The 27,564-nt window shown below is 45.2% G+C and overlaps 1 protein-coding gene across 1 annotated transcript in view; it reads right to left on the bottom strand.

Moving 5' to 3' along the window:
* The window catches only part of THSD4 (thrombospondin type 1 domain containing 4), a 571,869-nt gene that overhangs the window by 457,272 nt on the left and 87,033 nt on the right, over nt 1-27,564 (bottom strand). Inside the window, exon 5 of the mRNA XM_045530986.1 lies at nt 6,168-6,615. Within this exon, the coding sequence (XP_045386942.1) occupies nt 6,168-6,615 (448 nt within the window). The remainder of the gene's footprint in view (nt 1-6,167; nt 6,616-27,564) is intronic.

Raw genomic sequence — 27,564 nt, 5'->3', positions numbered from 1 at the left:
TACACATAAAAGTCAGTACGAGAATTTTCTATGGACATTACAAGCGGTCTGAGAAGATGGAAAGCAGAATGCTACAAAAAGCACTGACATACTTCCCAGATAAGGAGTTTGGGGATAAGCTCATGACAAGAGAAACTTATGTCGAGCCCCCCAGTGGGATGACCCATCCACCCGGTAACTGGCCCCCTGGTTCCTGGCCAGCTACACATTTCACAGAATTGCACTCAATTCTTACCCAGCCCATTTTACTAAGTTTCTCCTTAAAACTGCAGTCAGGAAGTTGTTTGTCAGCTGTTAGCTCTTCTTTCATTCAGTATCAGACTAGAAATGGCATAGAATTAGAATCTGCCTGCAGAGAGAGTACGCTTAGCTACACTTGAGAGTTGTCCAACATCTTCCCTTTATTTTCACTTACTCTGAGGCAGAAACAACTCCGCATGGATACACCCATGGTCAGACGCCAGTTCCACCCCCAGGGAAATATGCTGGAGAGTCATTGATACCAGAACTCATCACATTCCCGTTTGCTAAAAGCTGCTTTTAGCCCCAGGAGTTTTCCCCTCAGAACGCTAAGTGTACTCTGTCTAAACTCAGGATCACGCCTCCTTTGGCAGCAAAGCTCTTAAAAACTCATAACCTCCCTGCCTTGCACCAGGTGACTCACTACAGCTCCCTTCTCCAGAAGGGGCCAGGGTGTCAGTCAGTCTCCTCTCTAGGTAGAAAGTGCTGACTCGAAGGTGGGGAGACAGACACCTAGGCCTCCAGGACAAAGACATAAGGTGTCTCGGTCGGTTCATATATTTGGCAAATAATAACACAAACCCCAGAAAGAGCAAGTAGAAAAGTTATTTTTTAACTGCATCCCTTCAAGCACCAGAAGAAATGAGGTTTGATTTCTCCTTCCCCTGTTTCGCCCTATTAAAACCTCTAGCTCTTAAGTACTGGGCTTCAGTGACCTTCCACAAAGAACTGTAACTATTTACTCAATGCCCTGAGTGCCTATCACTTTTAGCCATAGGTGAGAAAGTGCGGGGCTGCATATAAGCCATGGCTCCCTCCCTGTGTTGCCCCTTCACCGCTGAAGACAAACTTGCAAATGCAACCTTAACTCACTGGGAAAACATCTGATGCCACCAAGAGGCTCCCAAGCGTCCCCTTCTTGCTCCTCAGGCCTTACAGGAATACATAGGGCCTCTAGGACCCCTGGCACTTCCTCTTCCTAAAAAGCCCTCCCCTCCCCTGGAACTGCACTTCCCTAGGACACCTTTGCTAACTCCACCCAAGCCAGGTTAATTTCCACTGTCTGGGGATTTCAAAGTGCCTACGTGGCATGTGCAGTGGCATGTATGATCTGCACTATTACCTACTTACGAGTCTTTCTCACTGGACTCTGAGCCACACAGGGCAAAAGGTTGCTCTAATCTCAGTGTCCCCAACCCACAGCCTAACACCTGACCCCACCAGTCAATGCCACTGCTGTGCTCATGGACTCTAAGCAGGAACCTGTAATAGGGAGTGTTTGATAGACTTGGGATCGATGTAGTGTTGCCTCCACCACATACAGACTATCTGAAGGAGACTGTTGCACTAATAGATGTCTGAGATTGACACCCACTCAGAAAGACCATAGAGTCTCTGTATATACTGGAGTGTGTCACCTTAATTTCCTGATACACACTGTAGGCAAGGAAAAAAAACCTTCCTTATCTTTAAAGTGTACACTCAGAGATCATTAGTGCCAACATTTATTACTGATTTTGCAGTATTTCATAAGGACATCTTATAGGAATTGAACAATCTTGAAGACATGCTAGGATGCTTAAAATTCCCAGATGACACCATAAGGTAGGGCTTAATACTAAACATGCACATTGGAGGGTGCAAAGAATTCATTGACATGAAGCTGGTTATCTACAGTTTCACTTTCATCACTTTAAAACCATGACCCAAGGGTGATTGCACTGAAACTGCATCACAGCTGAAATGCTGGGCCTCTCAGCAATCTCGTTTTATCATTGGGCAAAGGGAAAAGACTCTCAATCACAGCTAACACAGAGGACAAAGAGGGGCTCTGAGCAAGTCTGGCTATTTCATACACAAGTTTTATAAGTTACCACTTAGAACTTGGAATTGGTTCAGATACAGGGAGACCTTACTCCATTCTTATCTGCAGACAGGTATGTAACTCACATTCACTTAGCCAGGTCCAAATGGTTTACTTACTAACAGTGCATTGGCACCATGCCATTGTTCCATATCCCCAATCTTGTCTGAACCTTGCATCAACCCTAAGGGGAATGGATTGTTATTTTCCCTACTTTACTGATGGTCCTCAGAGAGTTAAGTGACTTGTCCAAGGAAATTCTGTTCTCCAGAGTCAAAGAAGGGGTTTATATCCAGCCCAGCTCCTCTCCCAAACCCATCACTCACCATCCCATCCTGCCTGCAGGTCTAACATCCAATTAAACCAGTTTATTAGAGTTGCTTTCTGACTTTTCACTGTATATTTTAAAAGTTTCTCACGCATCTACTTCATGTATGAAGGTCAAGCAAGGCCCATGTGGCATTTCCCCATTTTGAGATGTTAAAAAGCAAATTCCCCATTAAGACTGTGATTATCTAAAGTGGACAGGAGGAGACGAGGAGGGGACAGAAGGAGAGCTCCCATCACCTGGCAGACATTGCAGCACCTGAGATTCTGACACATCCTGACTTCCTGTCTTGGGCTAAGCTGTTTCTTTTGCTCCCAAATGCTCTTTTCTCTTCTCCAGCCATCCTCAAAAGCCTCACTCAACTGTTTCCCTCCTCACTGGAGTCCTCCCCAACCTACAGCCCCTGTGCTTTGAGTTCTTCCTCCTCACGCAGTGCTCCAGCATGGCGCCATGACTGACAGTAGCTGTGGGGGGGGAACTTCCTCCCCATTGGACCATTAGGGTGTGGAGGGAGGGATCATGGCCAGTGTCGAGACCCTGTTCTGAGCTATGTAGCCTGAAAAAACACCTGCCCCTAATTGAGACCACCCCTCCTATTCATTACCATACATCCCAGCACTGAGCCCTCAACTGCTGGGGTAGTCTTAGGACGGGATGTTCCATCAAAGTTGGGGTGGGGTATACCAGGCACTTAGTTTAACAATAAAGTTCTGAAATCAGCAGATATTGCCCACCTGCTGGGGCCTTCATTCCCTTCTTTTTCTTCTCCCCAGTAATAACTGGGAGAGACCTCTAGATGCATGTATTATTTTTTAATCTTCAGAGAGCACATATATGATAACCTGAATTACCTGTTAGATTAGTAAGGTTTTTCACAATATTGTCCTATACCTTTTTTCTCTTTGAGTAGGAATATTTCCCTAATTGGGGGATCCACATCATGTCTTCACGTTGAATGCTGGGGAGGATAGGCAAATGTCTATAGGAGGTGATTCATGCTAGGGTGCTGGAGTGTATGGGTCCCTATGGGGAGTGGGCAAAACAGATTTAACACAGCAGCACTGAGACTGCTCTCCTTAGAAAGCCCTGCTTGCAAGGTCGGTCTGTGGCTGACATCTGGGAACCTAGATTTGGGGAGGATTCCCATCACTCCCTAAATAATAAGAGTGGCTTACTGTACCTAAATCTAGTTTATGCTGAACATCTGCTTTCCTTTTGGGAGTCTGGAACTTTGGTATGTGGCAGGCAGAGGGTGCCTATGTGACCAGGCCTCAATAAAAACCTTGGTCACAGGAGGGCTTCCCTGGCAGACAGCATTTCACAAGTATTGCAACAATTCTTCGCTGGAGGAATGAAGTACATCCTATGTCTCTAGGGAGCTTCTGCCTGGTTTCCTATGGACTTGGCCCCATGTGCCTTTCCTTTTGTTAATTTTGCTTTATTTATTCAATCCTTTTGCTATAATAAATCATAGTTGTGAGTGCAAATATACAATGAGTCTTGTGAGTCCTCCCAGGGAATCATCAAACCCAGGAGTGGTCTTGGGGACTCCTGACAGAGGGAGTTTTAAAGAGATCATGAGGTATGGCCCAATCCACAAGAAGCTCTGGGCTTATGCAAAGAAGATATGCAATAATGGGACCTCTAATGGATGACATCTCTCAGTAAGGGTAAGCAGGATGTGGACTTGAGGCAGTGGGGCCGGGGGAGGACACTGTGCAGAACATCACAGTGAAGAGAAGGGAATTGAACCTATACACTCCTGTGTCAACATTTACTTCTCTGTCCTGGGTTGGAGGCTTTGTTTTGCCTACTTCCAAAATGCCAGACAACATCATGAACTCATAAGAATTTTCTAAGATTCCTTGTAATTCATTCTCCTCTGTGGTGCAGTTACCCCAGCACCCAGGGAAGCCACAGCTTCTAAGTGGGAGAACAACCCTGCTCTTGGCAGCATAGGTCTGGCAAAAAGTGCATGCTTTAAAAATATACATTAAATAAAAGAAATGCTAAGCAGACATCAGCTCCACATGGATGCCAAATCCCATCTCTCTTTTCCCTTCTCTTCACAGTTTACTTGGTCTTCAAAATTAAGAGATGTAGTAGTCAATGGGAGAATGTGTTCTACTTCACAAATGAATTCATTTCATTTTAAAAGAACAGAATGGATATTCAGGAAAAAGGCCCACGTCTGATCATGAACACAAGTAATTCCCCACTTCTCGACTTACAAAGCTCTGTCATAACATCACCTCATTTGACCCTCGTTACAACTCTATGAGGTAGACAATATGATTTTTCTGTTTTATCTTCCATAGCACTTGAGTCCATTACAACACAAGCAGTGATGCTCAGTGAAGATGTATTGGTTGGTTGATTAGTAATGGCTTCAGAGAAATTACTGCTTTATAAAAATTAACGATTCCTGACGTCTGTCAGTGGAAGAACAAGCTAAAAAGCAATCCAGGCATTCAGTGAAATTATTAAGATCACAAATTAAGTCATTTCCATGGACTCTATAGCAGGAAATATATTTTTAATGAGGAAATTGAAGCTAATATATAACAGCTGTCCTGTTACCCAGTAACAGAGTATTAAGGCAGATTAAATTATTAATGAAAAATATAGCAAATTGGAAATCTAACCTCCTAACATTCTCTCACTCTTTTCTCTTTTATACACAATTTTTAAACTGATATTTAAAAAACACATTTGGTTGCCTTAGATAGTTTACATTGATAAACTATTCACTAGCTGTGGAATCTTCAGCAAGTTATTTGACCTCTTTTTGCGACTGTAAAATGGAAAGAATCACAAACTCATAAGGTTAAGGAGAGGATTACATGACGTAAGATAGGTGCTGAGCACAGGACTGGCTTATTATGAGCTTTTAATAATGGTAGGTATTAATAAAATGCATGGAGATAGAATCAATAAATATTTAGTGAACTAATATCCAAAGTGCCCATATACATCAGTACAGCTATACAGGTTCTAAAACTATCAAACGACTTCTAGACCAGTTAGCGACCCAATGCTGCCCAGAGGCCTCTGAGTGCTGTCTATCACCCTAGCTCCTCCCCTAAAAGGAGAAGACTCTTTACAACTTCACGATCAGACTTCTTTATGATACAATACCTGAAGTGTTTATGCCTGGAATAGCAGGGAGCCCCCAGGAAACTCACTGGATGGTACCTCCTAAAACACCCACTGCCTTGGCACCACCACTGGTTGCCCTAAATCAGTCCAGCTGCACCTGCCCCACAGAGTAAATACTGCATTTGAGTGAAGAATAAATAACACTGATGTAAGTCACTGGGAATTTTGGGGTTTTCTGTTATGCAGCACTAGCTAATTAATACCACCTCTAAGTGATGTTCAATAAGTGATTCAAGAAGCTATGCATAAGTCACTAAAGGAATAACCTTACAAAAAAGAAAAGTATACGGGGAGAATACATAGAAAAGAGCAGGAAGGAAAATAAAAAGGTACGTTAGCATGGTTTAGAAAACCAGACCCTTGCTGTCTTTCTGATAATTTGTGGAATCTTCAGCAACTTATTTAACCTCTCTTTGCAACTGTAAAATACAGAGAATAGCAAACTCATAAAGTTAAGCAGGGGATTAAATGAGGTGAGTAAGAAAAGTGGTACGCTGGCACGTGCTCAGTACCAATAGGCAGAAAGATAGCGGCAGCTGTTGCCAGGCCCAGTGCTGGTTAGTGTGCCATACTCACGTTGGTGTTGCACAGCTTGTACTGCCGATAGGCCCCAATGCACGAGATTGCTGTGGATCGGGGAGGCTGGGAGAAGCTCTGAGCTGCCCTGCGGGCCCCCACACCGTGGTTGTTGCTTGTTTCCGGGCTCTGGAAGAGACTTGAAGCTGCAGGGAAGCCTTGGTCATGGGTCAAAGGCAGCTGGTAGATGGAGGCCTCAGAGGCCTGCAGTCCAGAATGGGGGCCACTGTCACTTTGGTACAAAGGCCCATGTTGGGGGACCCGGTGGGCTGGTGGGCTGTAGTCAAGCCTAGGAGCAGATTCCCCTTGGGACCTGGAATGCCGGGAGGAGGGCTTCTGTCTCCGAAGCCTCTGTGGCATATGTGCGGTGTCCGTCTGCAGTGGTAAGATATACGGAGCCTTACCATAGCCATACTTGCCGGGGCCGATGGGACCTCGGGTCTTGCTCCTAAAGAGAGACACACAAGAGAGGAGACGAACAGTCACGCAAATTTTCACACTAACTCAGAAGCTCTAGTGCACGGTAGAGGAGACCAGGTAGGAACAAAAAAGCTCGGGAGGGAGCCTGTGGTGGAACCGGAGGGTAGAGGAGGGCATTTCAGAAGAAAGGAACATCACAGAGGCTGGAACAGAGGCTCCACAGAGGCTGGCATGCAGGATGAAGGTGGGAATCAACAGAGGGTGAACAATAAATGATGTGAGTGGTTAGAAATGAGGGTCGAATTGTAAACTGTGGTCAGTGCATGATTTTTATGCAAGGAGTTCGGGCATTTTTGTAGGTCACAGGGAACCACTGAAGGTTTTTTGAGAAGTATAAATTTCGGCCGTAGTCACTTTCCTGTCCACTTTCTCTGATAATATACTTTTTCTCACTCAACTGTGCCTGATATTTCAGACCCTGTTGCCATTACCACTCATACCCAAAGAGCTTTTCCAGGTAAGTAGAATTTAGCTAAGCAACCAAATTCTAACGCAGTCCCAAGGCCTGACTTGTGCTGATCAGAACCCTGAAAAGATTAAAGGGGCTTGAGCAATTGGCTACTCTATCACGCTTGAGGCAACACATGCTAAGCAACGGGTAAATGGTCATTTTCACACTGGCTAGATCTTTAGGTTTTGTAAAGACCCACTGCCTTGTGAGACCTTATGAAAATGGTAAATGTTTAACAACTGGATTTCCGGGGGACTAGGATCCTTGATTTGTAGCATTTGCCCATTTCTGTGGTGTAAATACTCCCACCATGGCCAATTTCAAGCTACCAATGTGAAGACACAATCAGCTCTAGTGCACAGGGGAAACCAGTGTACATTTATTGTGCAACTATGTTTGCAACATACAGAGCTAGGAATGGTGAAGAAATACAAAAGTGAATCAGACATGATTCCCAAGACCCCAACCCTACACGTGGAAGCAACTAGAATGCCATGCAGGGTGGGTTAAGGGCCTTAGAGGCTACATAAAAAAAAAAAAAAATGGTACTTTGGGAAACTCTGAGGCAAGAGAAAGCACTTCTATCTGGAGGGATCTGGAAAGGTTTCGCCTTCACTGGTCTGAGAGTGGAGCAGCAGCACAGGTTCCAAATCTCCGTGGAAGGACTTAAGTCAGTCAACTCTTACTTATTTGTAAAATGACTGAACTGGATTAAATGACCGCCAAGGTCGCTCCAACTCTAAAATCATATGCTTCCATGATAATTAAATCTATATTTACGTAAAATTGGAAATGTGCCCAAGGGTTTCTGCAGGACAGCTCCATTAAAATAAGCATATTAAAATAGCAATCAAGGTGAAACGCTGATTTCTGCCCTCGTGAGAAAATTCTTTCTTCACTCTGCATAATCACGGAATATAAAAGTTAACAGACCACAACTAATTATTAACATCTTTATCACTAATTGCACCTCCATTCTTAGCTGATATGGTTTTGAATCAAACCACCTCTGCAGTGTTTATTTTGCCTTAAGGCATTTCTCCATTAATCTTGGCAAGACCTGGGACTCTGTTAATGACGGGGGCTTTAAGAGATGCAATTAAGAAGTTAGTCTTAAAAATATATATAACTTGAATGTAATTTGCCTTTTTCTTTCTTGTGGCAGGCCAGGTAAAATGAATGACATCATGCAAAGGCAAAGGAAAGAATTTCTCTGTGCGTGTGTGTGTGTGTGTGTGTTTAAGATCTGAAAGCTACCAAAATTCTAGCCTCACAGTAAGTACTGGGTGGAGACCCTCGCTGAAGGCAACAGAGAAAAGAAGACACGTGGAAAAGCACTTCTGAAACTTAAGTGTGTGCAGGAATCGCCCGGATCTTATTGAGCTGCAAATTCTTGTTGAGGAGGTATAGGGAGAGGCCTGAGAGTCTGCATTTCCAACAAGTTTCCAGGAGATGCCAGGGCTGCTGACTCACAGACTCACAGCTTTGAGGAACTGAATCATAGAACAAAACTGAAATTCCAGACAAAAAGGTGAAAGTTCGACAGCACACATTACCATTTCCAATGGAGAAAGACAGAAGTCCTGGCCTCGTATTCATTTATAAATAAAGATGATAATAGTACCTCCTGTAAAGGTAGTCGTACATGCAAACAAAAACCCTCCAAGTCTGCAGCAGATAGAGATGCGGAAGATGTGCGGGCCGGGGACGGGCTGCCCTGCTGTAAGGCACTGAGTAAGCACAGGTGGACCAAGAGTGACTCCAGCTTTCTGTTGGGGAGCAGAGGCAGAACCTGCTGTGGGCTGATGACTTGTGTCAACGTCCTCCCAAAGGCTGCCCATCACCCCTGCGGGGTAACATACACAAGCACACATGTATTTTTGAATCCACGTTGCCTTGTGGGAGGCTTTGCCTAAATTGGAGACCATTTCAGACCCCCTGGAGCAGCAACGTCACTGGCAAGACGGTGGTGTGAATGCAAATGGCCAGTTAATTCTGATAAACTAAAGAGAATGAGCAGCAAGTTGGGGTGTGATTATGAGAGATCTGATATCCGAGTATTTGACTCAGAACACTTGGACGAGCAGCAGATTCATTCCCACTTGGCCAGGAAACATTTGTTTTCCTTACAACTGGTCAGAGCTAATAATCCTGACAGTTCTGAATGGCCTCGTCCCCACCAGGACAGAGTCCATCTGGCCGCTTGCAGGGGGGCTTCCATGGAACTGGGCAGATTTACGCAGAACTGCGATGATAAGTACACATGTGGCTGTGGAGATCTGTGTGGCCGGTGAACCTTTCTAGGAGAACGTGCGGTAGATGCCCGGACGGGCTGTTAAGCTGAGTAGTTCTGTGTGGTCTTCCCAGAACCCATCCCTGGGATTTTACTTTGGAAGCCCTACTTGTCAAAGCTCTGGCTAATTTCTAAAAGTTATGTCTTGAGGAAGAAACTAGAAAAAGTAGTTTGCAGGTCAGAGACGTGGGGGTCAGCATAGCTTAGTGGTTCATGATACGGACCCTGAAGCCAGGTTTCCTGAGTTTGAATCCCAGCTCTGCCACTTGCTAGTTTGGAAACTTTGGGTAAGTTACTCAATCTTTTTATGCCTCAGTTTCTTCAAGCAGGGCCAGGATCAGGATGAGGCCAGTGAAGCACCTAGGATGCAATATTTAAGGAGATACAATCAGGGTTATGCAAGTGCTGGTGGGAAACTGAGGGTGATGTCTCCTCAAATGTTGCACCCTAAGGCCTCTCTGGTCTCGCTACAAGCCCAGGCCTGGCTTTGTATTCATTTATAAATAAAGATGAGGGCTGGGCGCGGTGGCTCACGCCTGTAATCCTAGCACTCTGGGAGGCCGAGGCGGACGGATCGTTTGAGCTCAGGAGTTCGAAACCAGCCTGAGCAAGAGTGAGACCCCGTCTCTACTAAAAATAGAAATAAATTATATGGACAGCTAAAAATATATACAAAAAATTAGCCGGGCATGGTGGTGCATGCCTGTAGTCCCAGCTCCTCAGGAGGCTGAGGCAGAAGGATCGCTTGAGCCCAGGAGTTAGAGGTTGCTGTGAGCTAGGCTAACGCCATGGCATTGTAGCCCAGGCAGAGCGAGACTCTGTCTCAAAAAAAAAAAAAAAAAAAGAAAAGAAAAGATAAATAAAGATGATAATAGTACCTTCCTTAAATGTATTTGTAAAGATTAAATCACAAGAGCAAAAGACCTAACGCTTTGCACAGAGAATTCAGTATATAAGTATTTGCTTTTAAAAAAAAATGCTCCAGCTTGGCCATTTATTAGCTCTACAAACTTTGGCAAATAATGTAGCCTCAGTTTTCTTACCTATAAAATAAGAGTATGACCATTTCACATTCCCCAAGATGGCTATAATCAAAAAGACAGAGGATAATAAGTGTTGGGGAAGATGAACTGGAACCTGCATACGTTTCTAGTGGGAATGTAGTAAAACGGTGTAGTCGCTTTGGAAAACTATCTGGAAGTTCCTCAAAAAGCTCAATGTAGCGTCACCATATGACCCAGGAATTCCAGTCCTAGCCAGTTACCCAAGAGAAATGAAAACAAACATTTATACATAAACTCGTACACGAATGTTTATAACAGCATTATGAATAATAGCCAAAAGGAAGAAACAACCCAAATGCCTATCAACTGATGTCCAGATAAACAAAAACGTGGTATGTCCATAGAGTGGATTATTATTCAGCCATAAAAGGAATGAAGTGCTGATATATACCATAACATAGATGAACCTCAGAAACATTCTAAGTGAAAGAAGCCAGACACATCTTGCATGATTACATTTACATAAAAATGTACAGTACAGGCAAATCCACAGAGACAGAAAATGGTTTCTGGGGGCTGGAGAGAGGAGGGAACAGGGAGTGACTGCAAACGGGCACAGGGTTTCTTTTTGGGGTGATGGAAATGTTCTGCAATTAGATAGTGGTGATAGTTGCACAACCTTGTGAATATATTAATACTACAACTACTGACTTGTACAGTACTTTAAGATGGTGAATTTCATGGCATGTAAATTATATCTCAATAAAGTTCTCATGGTTTAAAAATGAGAGCATGAGTCATTCCATCTTGCCTACTTACAGGGATATTGTAAAGATCAAACTGAGGTTACTGATAGGAATGCGTCTTTTGAATCTGAAAGTAGTTTTTATCACTCGTTTTCCATCATTTGTTTTAGCAACACTTAACCTTTATTGAGCAATTTCTCTGAGCATCTACTGAGCATCATGTATGATATTTTTTCTACTTGTTCACATTTACAGCCCTGACAACGTAAGGAAATGCAAAGCCCCCTCCCCCACAGCATGGCCCAATGACAAAAACGGGACAGTGGACAGTGAGGGTTCTGACACCCCGGTTCCAGTCCCAGTTCATCCAATGGGTGTCTGGGGAAATTGCTGTTTCTTGAGATAATGGCTGCAAATAGCATTTTTACAACATGCTGGCTGCCATCCAGGGCTCGGTGTGTGTGATCCTGTGCAGCTCTGTGATGTTATCGCTGAGCCGTTAGTGTGATGATCCAAGCAAAGGCCCCACATCCTGTCTCCCTCTTCACAACTCCACACACTCACCCTGGAAATGTGTCATGTACAGTCACCACCTGCAACTGACAACTGTCACACTTCTCTTTCCTGCCGAGACCCCTCTCCTGAGCATCAACCCCACGTGTCCAACTAATCTCTAAAGCAGAGCCTGCGACGTGCACACAGATCACCTGGGGGTGTCATCAAAATGCAGCTTCTGATTCAGCAGGTCTGGGCAGGCCTCTGATTCTGCATTTGTAACAAGCTCCCAGGCGATGCCCATGCTGTGGGTCCTGAAACCGCACTTTGATAGCTCCATCTAGACATCTCCACCAACACTTCAAACTCAACACGTTCCAGCCGGGATTCATCATCTTTTCCCCACAAAACTGCTCCCCCTCTAGTTCCTCCCATAATCTCCATCTCAGTTATCCGTAAACTGCAGCGAGCATCAGAACCACCTGGAAGACTTGTTACAACAGATGGTTCAGCCCCACCTGCAAAGAGTCTGATTCAGGAGAGCTGAGTGGGGCCTGAGAATCTGCATTTCTAACAAGTTCCCAAGTGATGCTGATGCTCTTGGACTGTGGGCCACACTGTGAGAACTGCTGCCTGTATCACTCCAAGTGCCACCATCCCCTGAAATTGATGGGCTCTTCCGCTCACCCCTCCTGTCTGCGTTGGGGCCACACTCAGCTTAACCACTCCAACCTGTACAGCATGGCTCCTGCTGCATCTCTCGTCAGCCTGGCACTGCCTGGACCACACAGCACCACCCTCCTGCAGTTCCCCGACAGCCCAACCCAGTTCTTTCTCCACGCTTTGGCCCATGCTGTTCCCTCCTCCTCAGCTGCTTCCCCAGCACCACTGCCTGGAACAACTACTTACCCTGCAGGACTCTACCTACCCTGCAGAACAACAGCTACACTGCAGGACTCAGCTGAAGCATAACGTTCTCAGTGAAGTTCTTCCTGGTCCAAATTCCACTCCAACCCTCCACTCTGCAGAATCAATGCCCTTCTCTTTTGTCCTTCCATTGGACCCCATGTAATTGTCACAGCCTAATCTGCTTTTTTTATGCTTGTTTACACGCCTGCTTTAGCTTACTAGAACTGCAGGCTCCTTCAGAGCAGGGACAATGCCTTATTTGTCTTGTATCCCTATAAACTACTACAATGACTAGCACATAATAGCTACTCAATAATTGATTGCTGAACAACTGAAACAACAAATGAATGAATGGTTCAAACCGCTATTGCCACAGGGAGGAAAACCTCTCCATGACTGCATTTGTTTAATTTCTGTTAAATGAAATATTAAAAGCCTGCAAAAGTTTTGTGGCACTGAGGACAAGGCCACCTCCCTCTATGTAGGAATAAAAGTGTCATCTGTCGTGTGACAGCATTCCTGGTATCAAACACCTAGAGAACAAACAGGTCCTCAGAATAGAAAGGAGGAAGCAGCAGGGGCTGGGACTCAGCCTTTATTCTTAAAGGAGTGAAGAATTAAGAGGTCAAGCGTGTTCCATGCATGCCTGTCAGAGCTGGGAAGCCTCCCAGGCAAGGCTGTCTGCAGCCTGTGGCTACAGGAAGGCTCCCACCTCTTTTCCAGTACAGACTGGAATGGGCAGAATGACAACCCTGCCCTCTATAAGCCAGGCTGTTTGTATTCCTTATGCTCTCCATGTTTATCTCCATTTTGTTTTCCCTTAGAGCTCAGTCAGGTCTCTGCGAGCGGCCCAGCCTCGCTCAGCTGTGCTAACATGAACCTCACACAGGCCACAGCATCCAACAGAGCGGCATTCCCCGGGACAGGCCCGCAAGGAACCGCAGGAGGGGAGCCCAGGAGCCCCAGGGGAAAGCGGAGCTCAGGAAAGGAGCCGGGAGCAGAAGCCAGTGACCCCCGCTCATGTGCAAAGTTTCCTTGCGCTGCTTGACCTGAGAGGTTCCAGGATTCGCAGCATTAAGGGAGGTGTCATTCCTTGTAGCCATGTACCTGAGTCGACTTGCTGTGTAAGCAGAAAGAAATTCTTCCATAGGGAAGACGGGAAGGTGCCTTGTGGGACTGATGATTATGTATTCCTGGACATAGCTGGCTGACAGGGGTAGTAGAAGTCCCTGTACTAGATTCTGTTCAGAACACCTAAGAGCCTATTGAATCTTACTACATCTAACAAATAAAGTCCATATGATTTAAACAGATCCTTCATGCCACTGTGCCCTGTTTTTGCACTTTGCCCTGTTATTGCATAGCAAAACTAAACTCTTACCAAGCCAATGTTTTGGGACAAATTTACTTGGCCAGTGTTAGCACCAAAGACAGGCCTGAGAAATAAGCAGGGAAGTGTCACATGCTCCCAGTTACAAACATGGGGACGCTGCCCCTACACCAGCCTCCCAAATGTGCACACTCTTCCTCCCTTTCTCCTCGCACTGAGGACAGAAAGCATTTCCACTTGGTACTTTACACTAAGAGAGGGAGGAGAGAGATGAGATTTGCAATGATTACCAAGTGAAATGCTTTTTTTCTAAAATCCATTAGTATGACCAAATGTAACTTTTAAAAAGGTTTTCATAGATATTTTAAAAACTGGGCAGTTTATATCTAGGAATTATTATTCTCAAGTGCTTGTAGAAATACGCAGAGACACACAGGGATGCTCACCGCAGCCCTGTTGAGCTGGCAGAACACCTGAAATCACAGTGGGACAGTGATTTGAGGAACTAGCTAGTGCATTTCTCCCTCTCGGTAATCCCTCTTTCCCCCAAAGTTCTTCTAGAATGACACTGAGGATTACAATGCCAGAGAAGGGAAGACTCAAAGATCAGCACAAGGAGAGAAAAGGTTTCTTTAAATTTGAAGAACTGGGCTTTGTTAGTCAAGAGCTCAAGTCTGGGGCACAGAGAGCAGAGGTATAGCTTATACCAGTGGTCCCCAACGTTTTTGGCACCAGGGACTGTTTTCATGGAAGACAATTTCTCTCTACAGACTAGGGAGCTGGAGGATGGTTTCGGGATGATTCAAGTGCATTACACATTTATTGTGCGCTTTATTTCTATTATTATTACATTGTAATATATAATGAAATAATTATACAACTCACCATAGGTTGGGGACGCCTGGCTTATACTACAAACTATGAAGAAGGTGCTATGACCTTGAATGATCTTTCCAAACTAAAAGAAACTAAGAGTTTGACTGGCAGGCAGATGAGAGAGGAATCAAGTGGCAGTAACCAGAGATTAGGCCAGACGCTGTGGCCTGGAATGGGGAGCAAAAGAAACCCCAGATATATTTAGGGGCCTGAGGACAGAAGGGACGTGCCCGCTCTGTGAGGGAGCCCACCTCCAACACAGCCCCTGACCAGGACATGGGAGCCAGGTGTCAAGGTGGAGAGGCCCGCCTGACAGTGGGTGACCCTGAGAGCACATGGCTGTTGGTGTCGGGAGGCCAGGAGGGCACAGGCAGAGATTTCAGCAGCAGCTCACAGCAAAAGCGCAAGGCGGCCAGGGAAGCAAAGCAGGCAGCTTGCTCCCTTCGCCAAGACTGCATGGGGATCCAGGCCACACCCTCGGGAGGAGGGGAGGATGAGAGTGAGGAGGAGAGTCTTGACTGAGCAGAGTATAAACCCTGAATCGATGATGCTTAACACGAAGTATCTGAGCATTGGAGTGTCCTGGAATTGGCAGGGCCTTTCTGCAGCAGCAGAAACGGTGGCTCATGAACCACACCTAGGTATAGAGAAATAAATTGTGTTCTGCTTACCTGAGTTGTGACTGTAAATTATAAATCTGAAACACAACCTACGCATCCTTAGGTAGGGAAATAAGAAGCTAAATCAAATTATAGGAGCTCAATTAAAGTTACATTGCAGCACATTCAGATACTGGAGTATTATGAAGCTGTTTAAAAGAATGAGGTAGATGTGTTGTGTACACTGACATGGAAAGTTCTCCAAAACACAGTTAAGTGAAAAAGAACAAGACACCAAAGACACCTAACTGAGGGCACTAAACATGCTGCCATTTGAGTTTTTAAAAAAAGAAAAAGGAAAAGGAGAAAAATGTATACAGTATATAAAAGTTCATGCATATGCAAGATACATTTCTGAGCTGATAGAAAATGGGCTGGGCAGGATTTCCTCTGGGCAGCAGACACAGCGGGGTGGAGTCGGGGCAGACTCATTTGTCATTTCTGACCCTTTGTACTGCCACTAAAATTGTTTTTGCCTTTTGCACAGATTTTCAATATATGAAAATCATATGAAAAAGAAAAAACACTAAACTGTTTTCCATTGAATTTTTAAAGATATAACTTAATATAACTTGTCCCCTCCGGATCTCATGTTCAAATTCCATCTCCAGTGTTGAGTGGGAGGTTGTTGGGACACGGGGGCAGATCCCCTCATGAATGGCTTGGTGCCCTCCTGCAACAATGAGTGAATTCTTGCTTTATTAGGCCACGTGAGGGCTGGATGTTTAAAAGCACCTGGCCCCACCTCCTCCCTCCCTTGGTTCCCTCTCTTACCACAAGAATTGTCTGCTCTCCCTCTGCCTTGACTGGAAGCTCCCTGAAGCCCTCACCAAAGCAGATGCTGGCGCCATGCTTTTACCGTCTGCAGAACTGTGAGCCCAGCAAACCTCTTTTCCTCATAAATTACCCAGTCTTAGGCATTCCTTTAGAGCAACGCAAAACATTCTAACACATAACTATTTCTAGATGTGGGGAGGACCTAAAGAAGCAACTCCAGAAGCCTCCTGTTGGAATTCTCCTAAGGCTGTGTCCGCTGTATAAGCAACATGGAAAGGGGAAAACAAGTCAGTAATCTTAACACTTAACCACACAGACATTTTGACTGGACACAAAATTATCAGGCTGTAAGCCCCAAAGACTGGAAATAGCTCAGGGACAAAATACTCCTCTGAGACGTCTCTGTCAAGGACAGAAAAGTCATATATTCCCAGAAAGAGTTCAGATCAGCAGAGACTACCAAGTCTCATGCCTGGGTGGAAGCTTCTTAGAGTCTGAATGTGCTTGGGCCTCAGAGCCTGTGGGAGGAAGAGCCACGACTCTGTGGTGTCCAATCCAACACTCTCAGTGATGACAAGGACCCCAGTGCAAACTCCCAGCGTGGCAACCAGCATCCCCATCCGTCAGGTACCCAAGTTAGGAACCTCACGCACTTTTGACTTCTCTCTCCACAGGATTTGTCTTTCTAGGCACAACCCTGGTCATTATCCACTATTTAAAAGACCCACATGGCTCATCTCTGCCTACAAAATCAAGTTTAAACCTAGATGGCTTTAGGCAACAGGGTTTAATGTCATGTCCCATCCTCTGTCATCTAGTCTCAGTCTATCTTCTCGGACTCAACTCCAGTCTTACCTCCCTGCCCCGGTATCCTCCCCCAACCCCCACACTTCCCAGCCATAATGGATCACTCACCATTTCCCAAACACACTGGGGCTCTTGTGCTGCAAGACCCCACCGGCAACTTTACCCACCTACTTCTGTACTTCCAGGCCCAACAAAAACATGGGCTCCCCGTGTGCTTTCCCCCACGGTTAGTGCTCTGGGGGGGTGGGGGGACAGTCTGCAAACCCCTTTGCCACGGTATTAACACTGCATCTTGGTAACGTTGTTAAGTAAAGGCCTGGCTTCCTCATAAATCTTTTCCTTCTCCAGAGCAAGGCTCGTCAGTTTCTTATTCATGCGTGCATAATCCCTGAGACTAGCCTCGAGTCTGACACAGAGACACACCGTGAATGTTGCTGAAATAACACATGGGAGGGACCAGAGCTTGACTGCTTAGCATTTCTAATGAATGGGTCAATAAGGGCTACTGCTTTTATTAATTTTTTTTTTTTTTTTTTTGAGATAGAGTCTTGCTCTGTTGCCCGGGCTAGAGTGAGTGCCGTGGCGTCAGCCTAGCTCACAGCAACCTCAAACTCCTGGGCTTCAGCGATCCTCCTGCCTCAGCCTCCCGGGTAGCTGGGACTATAGGCATGCGCCACCAAGCCCGACTAATTTTTTTTATATATATATTTTAGTTGGCCAGATAATTTCTTTCTATTTTTTTAGTAGAGACAGGGTCTCGCTCTTGCTCAGGCTGGTCTCGAACTCCTGACCTTGAGCGATCCACCCGCCTTGGCCTCCCAGAGTGCTAGGATTACAGGCGTGAGCCACCGCGCCTGGCCTGCTTTTATTAATTAGTAGAGACAAAAAGGCTATGAGTCCCAATAAGCAAGGAGTCAAGGCAGCCGTGGCCCATGTGGGTGGGAATCAAAGGGAGCTGGCAAAATTAGGTCAGTAGCCAGTGGCCACCTAGAAAGACCTAAGCCCAAATTAAAGGGGAGGAAAAACGGGAAGGAGCAGCAGCTGTGGACCAGAAACACGTGTGCTCACCAAGGAGGTACATGATCCAAGGCAAGCTGGACAGAAAGGAGTTTGCAGCCCAAAACTGAAAAGACAGCTCTGTTTTCCTAAAACTCTCCCTGTTCCATTATGATCACCTGCCAAAGGGAGAAAGGATATCATGTGCTAAGTTCAAAGAGGCTGCGAGCAAATGGTTTAGGTTGAGTGCAGATGTCTTCTCAGAAGTTCTAAGACTGAAACTGCTGCCAAAGCTGTCCTAGGCAATAAATTATCTGGTGTCTACAGAAGATAAGAGGCAAAATGCTGACCACTTAGGGAAATAAAAATAAAGATGATGAAAACGAAAGTTGTCCTGGGTGCCTACCGGGCGGCGTGCACTGCCGCACACGTTAGCTGTAGGTTGAGCAGGTCTGGGTTTAAAGACCAGTGTGAGAATCAGCCGACAGGTTTGCTCTAAGTCTTTAGGTTAGAAGGATCCCACTAGCTTATGGGGGACAGACACAGGGGGAAATGACGAATTTGTTCTAATAGAGGGAAAAGAAAGCAATCTGCCAGGAGTAAGGAGGCAAGCAACCGAGGCAAAGGAAGTAGGAAGGTGGTTTTGGAGCAACTCAGAGTTTAAAAGGCCCATTTTGCACCAGGAAGGCAAGCCTCGAGAAGGCTCCATCCTCAGTGATCCATCCTGTGGCCTCCCCAGAGGTGAAGTCCAAGGGGGCCGTCCTCCTATACCAGCCCCCCAAATAAAACCAAGCATGAAACTTCAGAACAGACCCAGTCCTTCTAGGGGCAATGACCGCAAGGGATGACTTAGACTCTCATTCCAGATATTGCCGTCAAACGGCTTCTAGGATCATGTTTGAAAACCAGCCAAGTGTCCCTAAGAACAATCACCCACAGTGCTCACTGGCACTGCTCTGCATCTGAGGGATCCTGGGCTGCCAGGATTGATCTTCGGGTGCCTTATTCAGTGGAAGCCCAGAGGGGTGAAATAAGAACAAGTGGGAGGACGTTTAAGGAAACCAGTTTCAATACGACAGAAATCAATGGTCAAGAGGCTACAAGGATGCCACCTGTGGTTGAACAGGTTACTCACTGCACAAGGACACCTGGGAGTTGAACACACTGTGTTCTATCAGTGTGGCAATGAATCTGACTAGAGGAAGAGGCATCTTTTTGGATTCACACAAAGGCAAGAAATGAGCTAGTGGAGGTCTGACAGAGAGGCATTTCCAGCTAAGGCTAAGTTAATATTAGAGAGCTCAGAGCAAAGAAGATGATTTTTCCACCCTAATTTGTGCTGGCTGAGGAGGGTAAGAGATCAAGTGGGACAGAGCTGGTAACAAGGGATGTTGGAAAGAGCCCAGGCATTCCACCAGACAGGCCAGATCAGCCACTTATTACCTGTGTCATCAGGGGCAAGTCACGCCACATCCCGTCTCCAGTAGTAAAATGGGGATAACAATGCCTACCTCACTTGACTGTTGTGCAGATTAAATGAAATAATGCAGGTGAAGTGCCTAGCACAGGGCTTGGCCCTCAGAGGACACTCCATAAATGGTGGCTACCATGACAGCTGCACTGCCCCGAAGGTAAGTAAGAGACACAGAGCCTCCAACCTGACACGTGAGAACTGTTGCAGAGGCAGACAGCCAAACATCAGACTGAGTAGGACGAACAGGCTTTGCACGGAAGAACAGTAAATGCATTCATTTCTCCAGCATAACTACTAAGAGCCCTTTTAGGATTCAAACCTGTTGTTACCAGGGGTTGTAATCTGAACCCGAGTGGCCCTCCAGGACAACAGGGGTTTAGGGGAGACGGAATGAGATTATCTGTAGGGCACAGTGCCTGGCCAGAGCAGGTGCTAAGCACGCGAGTTCCTAACCCCCTCGCCCCTGGGGACTCTTAAATGGTGCCCCCTGCCCCAGAGGCTGACCCCCAGCAGGCCGAAGGAAACAGAAGAACTATTTTCTATAAGTTCTGCTGAATTCATTAATACAACAGCTTACATTTCCTGAGCATCTTTTATGCGAAAGGTCCATGGAGGAGGCAATGATATTTCTCTCATATCCCGGATGTCACTTCCACTCTGAATTTTTACAACACTTTCTATACACCTGCTTACCATATATTACTTCATTTTTTTTCTTTTTCATAAATATGAAATATCTCAAGCATAATAATCAATCATAATAGTAAAAATGATGCACAACTTTCTTCCTTGCATTAGAGGAAGTTATTTAGGTAGAAGTGTGTCACCTTCAGTTAATTAAAGGAAGGAGGGATCTGTTCTAGAGTTTTACTCCACCCCTGAAAATATTTAGCATGGAGTACAGTTGGCCCTCCATATCCATCTGTTCTGCATCTGTGAATTCAACAAATGCAGATCAAAAATATTTGGAAAAAAAATGGATGGCTGCATCTATACTGAAAATGTACAGACTTTTTTTTTGTCATTATCCCCTAAACAACACAGTATAACAACAATTCACCAGCATTTGCATTGTATTAGGTATTATAAGTAATCTAAAGATGATTCAAAGTGAAGTACAGGAAGATGTGCATAGAATAGAACATGCAAAGACTATACCATTTTATATAAGGGACTTGAGCATCTGTGGACTTCAGTGTCCCCAGTGGAATCCTGGAACCAATCCCCCAAAGATACCCAGGGACAACTGCATTTAAGGAATACATTCAGTATTTATACACCTACTATGTATCAAACACCAGTCAAGTGCCTTATGCATGTTATCCCACTTACCCATTACTGCAAATGGCAAAATAGGACTTTACTCCTATACAAGGAAACTGAGTCTAAAAGATATTAAAAAACCTGTCCAAGCTAATAAGTCTGTGTGAACAGATATTATTGTAATATTAACAAATGTTACTGAATGGATGAATGGTTTTTAAGCTTTTAAGGAGCTTACAAAGCTGCAAAATAGTACACCTTTTAAATACCAAATTCCTATTCATAGAGGATTATACGGATGGACTATTTGGAATAAGGATTTACTGGAAAACAGGGAAAAATTACTATTCCCGCCCCTCCAATCCAGAAAGAAAAGGTTTTCAGCACTAGCCAACAATGAACCGTGTTCTAATCACTGAGGAAAAGGAAAATCGTAGCTAACTGCTTCTGGATTCACATGGCCCGGGGACCAAACATTTCTGTATGGAAAAGATAAAATATTGTGTGCCTGGAAGTCAAACCATAAAGAGGGAAAGGGAGGCTCTCAGGGCAAGGCCTGGCCTGGGGCAGCAGGATGAGAGTGGAGTCAGGGGCGGATCACTCAGTGGTTTAGAGCTAAACTCTCTGGTTCAAATCCCTACTCTGCAACCTACTAGCTCTGCGACCCAGTGTCATCACTTTGTCTCTCTAAGCACAGAATTCTTCTTATATTAAACAACAGTATGAACAGTATATGCATAAGGATCCTATGAAGTTTAGCTCAGAGCCTAATACAGTATATCAGTTTCCTGTAGCTGCTGTAACAAACTACCAAAAACTTGGTGACTTAAAATAACAGAAATTTATTATCTCACAGCTCTGGAGGCCAGAAGTTCAAAATCAGCATCACTTGGCTGAAATCAAGGTGTCAGCAGGACCATGCTCCCTCTGGAGGCTCTAGGGCAATATCTGTTTTCCTGCCTCTTCAACCTTCTGGTGGCCACCACCATTCCTTGGCTTGTGGCTCCAACACTCCAATCTTCAAATCTCTCTCTGTTCTGTCTTCATATCACCTCCCTCTCTGTGTGTGTGCATATTCAATTTCCCTCTGCTTATCTCTTTTAAGGGCACTTATGATTGCATTTAGGGCCACCTGAAAAATCCAGGATAATTTCCACATCTCAAGATTCTTAATCACATTGACAAAGACTTTTTTTCCAAATGCATTAACATTTACAGGCTCCAGGGATAAGGATTTGATATCTTTGGGGAGACCAGTACTTAGCAATGGCCTACTGCACACAGTAAACCACCAATAAAGATCAGTTGTTATTGCTCTTGTTATTGTTAACAGAGATGAGCCAAAAGAACTATATCCAGAAAAAGGCCTATGGATTGACAGGAAAGTGAGGACCTAAAAGGCCCTTGAGGGGCTATGAGCACTTTATCCTGAGAACCAATAAGGAGGTCACATGTAATAGAGCTCAACCACAGCAGGTGCTCCCCAAACCTTCTCACATAAATTACCTGCGTCCACACTGTAGGCTCAGGGTGGCAGTGGAAAGAGCAGGGACACTGGGGTCCGGCAACTTCTTTACCTCACCTCGGTGTTCTCAACTTTAACATGGGGCTGGTTAAGGCTCAAATACCACATATCAGTGCTGTGGACATAGTAGGTGCTGTGAAAATGGGCATGGTGGTCCACACCTGTAATCCCAACACTTCAGGAGATAGAGACAGGAGGATCGCTTGAGGCCAGGAGTTCAAGGTTGCAATAAACTATGATCGTGCTGCTGCACTCCAGCCTGGGTGACAGAGGAAGACCTTGTCTCTACTGAAAAAAAATAAAATAAAATTAGCCAGGCATGGCAGTGTGCGCCTATAGTCTCAGCTACTCAAGAGGCTGAGGCAGGAGGACTGCTTGAGCCCAGGAGTTTGAAGTTGCAGTGAGCTGTGATTTCACCACTGCACTCCAGCCTGGGCAATAGAGCGAGACCCTATCTCTTAAAAAAATAGCTGTGATTACTATGACTGAATAAACAATATATACAGGCTCCTGCAGATAGGATGAGGACAGGAAATGACAGTAAGCCCCATATTCAGGAAATTCCCCCTTCCCATCCTTATATGAAGGCATCTCGGGCTGGCACCAGGTGTGCACTGAAGGAGAAGCCCTAGAGGATTCCAGATGTGAAACCAAGATCCTCCTTCAAGGACACACATATTGTAGTCAGGCTTTTTCCAAAGCCCATCGTATCTTTCTTCTGCAACCAGAGTTATGAATGACTTGGAGAAGGTCCAATGCAGCATTCTTATGGCAAATGTGATCTTTGTTCTGATAACTAATGAAATACTTCTGACACTTAATGAAATGCCACAAGAAATGAACAAGGGCTCTTTGGAGCCTTGTCTGAGATCAGAGTAACTCAAGCTTAAAATCTGGCTCCAATCCTTCCTAACCTACAGGCAGAAATACACATACCAGCGGGCCTACCTCTACTACAAACTCTCTTACTGAGAAGGGCTATGGTTTCTGATTTAGAAATCAAAGCATATTAAAACACCATTTATCTGGTTAGCATGAACAGGTAACTCCTTGTCAAACAATTTAGGGACTAAGTGGTCTCTGCTTCAGAAGGTAAAGAAACAAAACTTCCCTTGCAAGAGGAAAACAAAAAAAAACAACCCACCCCAAACATGGAGTATGCATTTCAAACAGGTGTACCTGCTTTCTCTGCTAACTGCCCAGGATGGCCAGGAAGGTTTTCCAAGGAGAAAAACATACAAGGCCACAGATTTCCCTTCTCCTTGCCATGCGGTTTCTGTCCCTCTGTATGTAACAGGACTCCCCTGCTAGGTATTGAACCAGGGTCAGGAAATCGACATGTGGCTTCACCAAGTTTAATTAACAGCAAATTTTCCTATCCAGTATCATGAATGGGCGCACACACCTCCAGGGGCCCTCAGGACAAAAATAGCACATTGTTCCATAGTTATTAATAATGAAATGCAAATAGCCTCCAACAACGTGGGCAGGAAAGGAAGAGCTGAAAAAACAAATGATTCCTACCTGCAGCCAGTAACAATTTCTAGAGGAGGCAGGAATGGGTGGGTAAAGCCTGTGATCTAGGCCTGAACCTGTCTGTCCTGTTTCAAAACTAATGAACCTTTCAAACACGTACACACATATGTGCACACACTAACACACACAAGCACATGCACACACAGACGAGAAATTACAGAAGGGGACACAAGTCTCTAAACCCCAAAGATTATCTGGTCAATGTTAATAAAATAATCAAGCCATGTTGTTTTTGAACACCATCTTAGGTTTTTCAAAGTACTTTTACAGCTGTTACCTCATTTGACCCTCACAACAGGCCTGTGTTGTAGACAGAGGACATATGATTATCCACGTTTTACAGATTACATTCATTGATTCCCATAGGTCACCAGTTAGCAGATGAGGGGGCTGAGACGGGAAGAAGGGTCTTTAATGACTCCCAACCTAGGCATTTCTATGAGGTAGGAAATGGCAAACCTTCCAATGGAAAAGGGCTGAAGCCCAGGGGGAGACCAGCAAAAGGGGGTCAAACGTGTGAACGACACTTTTAAGAAAAGCTCACGCTATAAGACAGAAGTCTCAACAGAGGGATTTGAAGAGTTGTGATATCAATGCGTCCAGAAAAAATAAAAACCAGCACATTCCAGCAGCATGTGTCTCCCAGCCACCTTTTTCTCTTCCCATTACTCTGCATGGCAGAAATGATGGCAGGAATATTTCAAACAGCAATTGGCCTCAATAATGCATCAGTAAAGAGCAAGAGCCCTTAATGACTAGAATAAGAGCCTCTTTATTTTACAAATGTGGAAACTAAGGTCCAGAGAAATGAAAAGACTTGCTCAGGATCAAAGCATTCGTGAGAGCTGGGAAGTGAACTCCGGACCTGGGATACACAGCTCTTTATTCTGCACCAGCTGCCTCGGGCATCTACTATCTTTAACTTCATTATTGTCACTGTCCTTAATAAACACCACATGTCAAAAGAAGAACACTTAAGGATAGGGGAGGGCACGCATGATTTTTTTCCCCTTCTTCGTTTTTCTGGGAAATAGTATTGCTAAATTTAACAACGAGAGATGGTGTGGGAAGTGGCAGGCAGTCCTGCTAGAATAGAAGTTGTCCTATTACTTGGGTATTCTTTAGACCCCAAAATGCAAGTACCATTATGATAGGATGATAATGTCCCCCTCCCCTCCAAAGATGTCCACATGCTAATTCCCAGAACCTGTGAATGTTACCTTATAAGGTAAAGGGACTTTGCAGTTACGATTACACTAAGGAACTTGAGATGGGGAGATTATCCTGGATTATCGGGGTGGGTCCACTGTAATCACAAGTGTCCTTATAAGAAGGAAGTAGGTGGATGAGCATCAGAGAAGGTGATATGACAGAGGCAAGAGGCTGGAGTGATGGGAGGAAGGGCCGCAAGCCCAGGAATGCAGGCAGCCTCCAGAACTGGAAAAGAGATGAAGACAGTTCTCCCCCGAAACCCCCAGAAGGAATGCAGTCCTGCCAACCTCTTGATTTTAGACTCCTGACTTCCAGAACCGTACGAGATTTAATTTGCGTTGTTTTAAGCAATTAAATTTGTGATGAAGTCTCCAGCATCAACAGGCGACTAATACACCTATTCTAAAACCAAAGGAGCAAGCTTCAGCTGCCCGGCTAATTAAGCCTGCCCGGCCTCTTCAGATTGACAGAGACGGGCGGTGGTGGCGCATCCAAACATTTTGGAAATTCCAAAGGCATTAAGGAGAAATTTATAGGCACTATACACTGGATACGTTGTCTTGCTTTAAAATGGAAAGGAGTTGGCCATCCGAGTTTGCAGGGATTATCTTACTCAAAGAATTTCTAGTTCAATCCCCATAGGACTACTTGAAAGTTCCTCCCTGGAAAGGAGCCCGTGGACTTCCCCAGTCTGGCCTGGACACTCCCTCCTTTACGGCCTTGCTGCAGCCCCACCAGACCGTTTATGAACATGACATGTTCACTCATGCCTCCAGGTCTCCGCCCTTACAGTTTGCTCTTTGGGGGAATGCCCTCTTCACTCTTGGGCTCTGCTAACATCTTTCCTCTCCATAGCTTGGCCCAGTGGTCCCACCGGGAAGCCTTCCCTGGCTCCCAGTCCCCTCTCCTCCCTTACCACACCCCAAGCATCCCTCTCAGTGGAGCCCTGGGCACTTGGTCTTGTAAATGTCTGTTTGCTTGTCTTCCTCTGCTGCCCCACCAACATGAGCCCCTTGAGAATAAGGAGCATTTCTTGTTCCCCTTGTGCCACAAACCACTGCATCCTTCGCCCACACCACCTTCCCTAGCTCTTTCCCATCTTTTCCCTCTAATCCTTCAAAGAAGTGTCCTCCACCATGAAGTTACCTGTATTCCCTAAGAATGAGTCCCCTTTCTGTGCTCCCACAGTCCTCTGCTCATCCCCCAGGTAAAACACTCATCATATTCCATCAGATGGTCATACCTGGGCTGTTTCCTCTTTAGACATGGCGGTCCTGGAAAACCATGTCATTTTCACCTGTGTATCCTTTCTATGTCTAGCACAGTGCCCTGTCCACAGCAATTACACAAAGAATACTGATTGAATTAAAATGAAAACAAAACACAAAAAAGTAATGCCCGGGTCATCTCTATTCATTAAGCCCTAAAATCCAGAGGCAGCCTTAACAGCAAATACCTTTATGTGAAGGCTCTGAGTGGCCAGCTTCTGACAATAGCTAGCTGGTGTTTCCTCTGGGCTTCCCGCATACACTTTGGAGTTCGTAACAGAGCTGGTTTCAGTGTTACTATATAAAACTAAAAGCTTTGGGATAAATATTAGAGAAATATTTCATTTTCCATCTCAGATAAAGAGGCATTCGTTTGTCAAACTTTGCTTAATTAATGAGTGTTACCTTGAACTTTGAAAAAGGCTTTCTAGAAGAACAAGTCTGAAAGGAGTATGATGTAGCACAGACTTGTGTTCTCTTACTTGCCTTCTGCATGACCTTAAAGTGGATATTTACTCTCTGACCCTTCGGTTTGTCATCCATAAGTGAGAACAACACACGTCCACCACACAGGTGGTAGATGTAGATGAGATAAAATGCTTCAGGTGAAACAACTGCCAGTGTGCCTGACATGAGCGGGGCATTCAGCCACCTTCCCTGAGCACCTGTGAGGTATTGTGCTAAGCACCTGGTGTGAATTATCCAGTTCCCAGCAACCCAATGAGGTAGGTGCACCATTATCCCCATGAGGGAAAAGCGAAGCAACATCAGCAGGACTCACAGCTAGTACGTGGTAGAATTAGGCAGAGTCCACACTTGTCAAATCCAGAAGGCGAACTCTTAACTGTCATGAGGTTTATGGCCTCTTGGGATGTGTTAGCTCCCGTTCTCTTATATCATAACCAAGAACTACATTTCAAAACACCAATAATTCAGAGCTGACCACAAAGCGCTCCTGAGGTGTGGGTCTGCACAGCCTTGACAAGAGCCTTCCTGACCGGCCAGATGACCTCCCAACAGGAAATTAGCTCTACAGGAATCTTCCCTGGGGAGTTCTGGGAAGCCCTCCTCAACCTCTTTCTGCGCCCAACGAACTGAGGGATATGACACCCTCCCCCAGTAGGAGCAGGAGCCATGACTTTCACAGTTGGAACTTTCATGGTCCAGGCACCCACAAGCGTCTCTAGTAGATGAAAGTTGTTGATTTGACAACACCTGCTGGGGAGGAGATGAGTGTTCCTTATTTTGAAAATCTGAGTTAAAGCCATCAAGCATCCCATTCCCTACATTCCAGCT

This window comes from Lemur catta, chromosome 1 (genome assembly GCF_020740605.2).
Source record: "Lemur catta isolate mLemCat1 chromosome 1, mLemCat1.pri, whole genome shotgun sequence".
NCBI classification, from domain to species: Eukaryota; Metazoa; Chordata; class Mammalia; order Primates; family Lemuridae; genus Lemur; species Lemur catta.
Note: the sequence above shows the minus strand (reverse complement) of the source record. Positions and strands in the feature narration are given on the sequence as shown.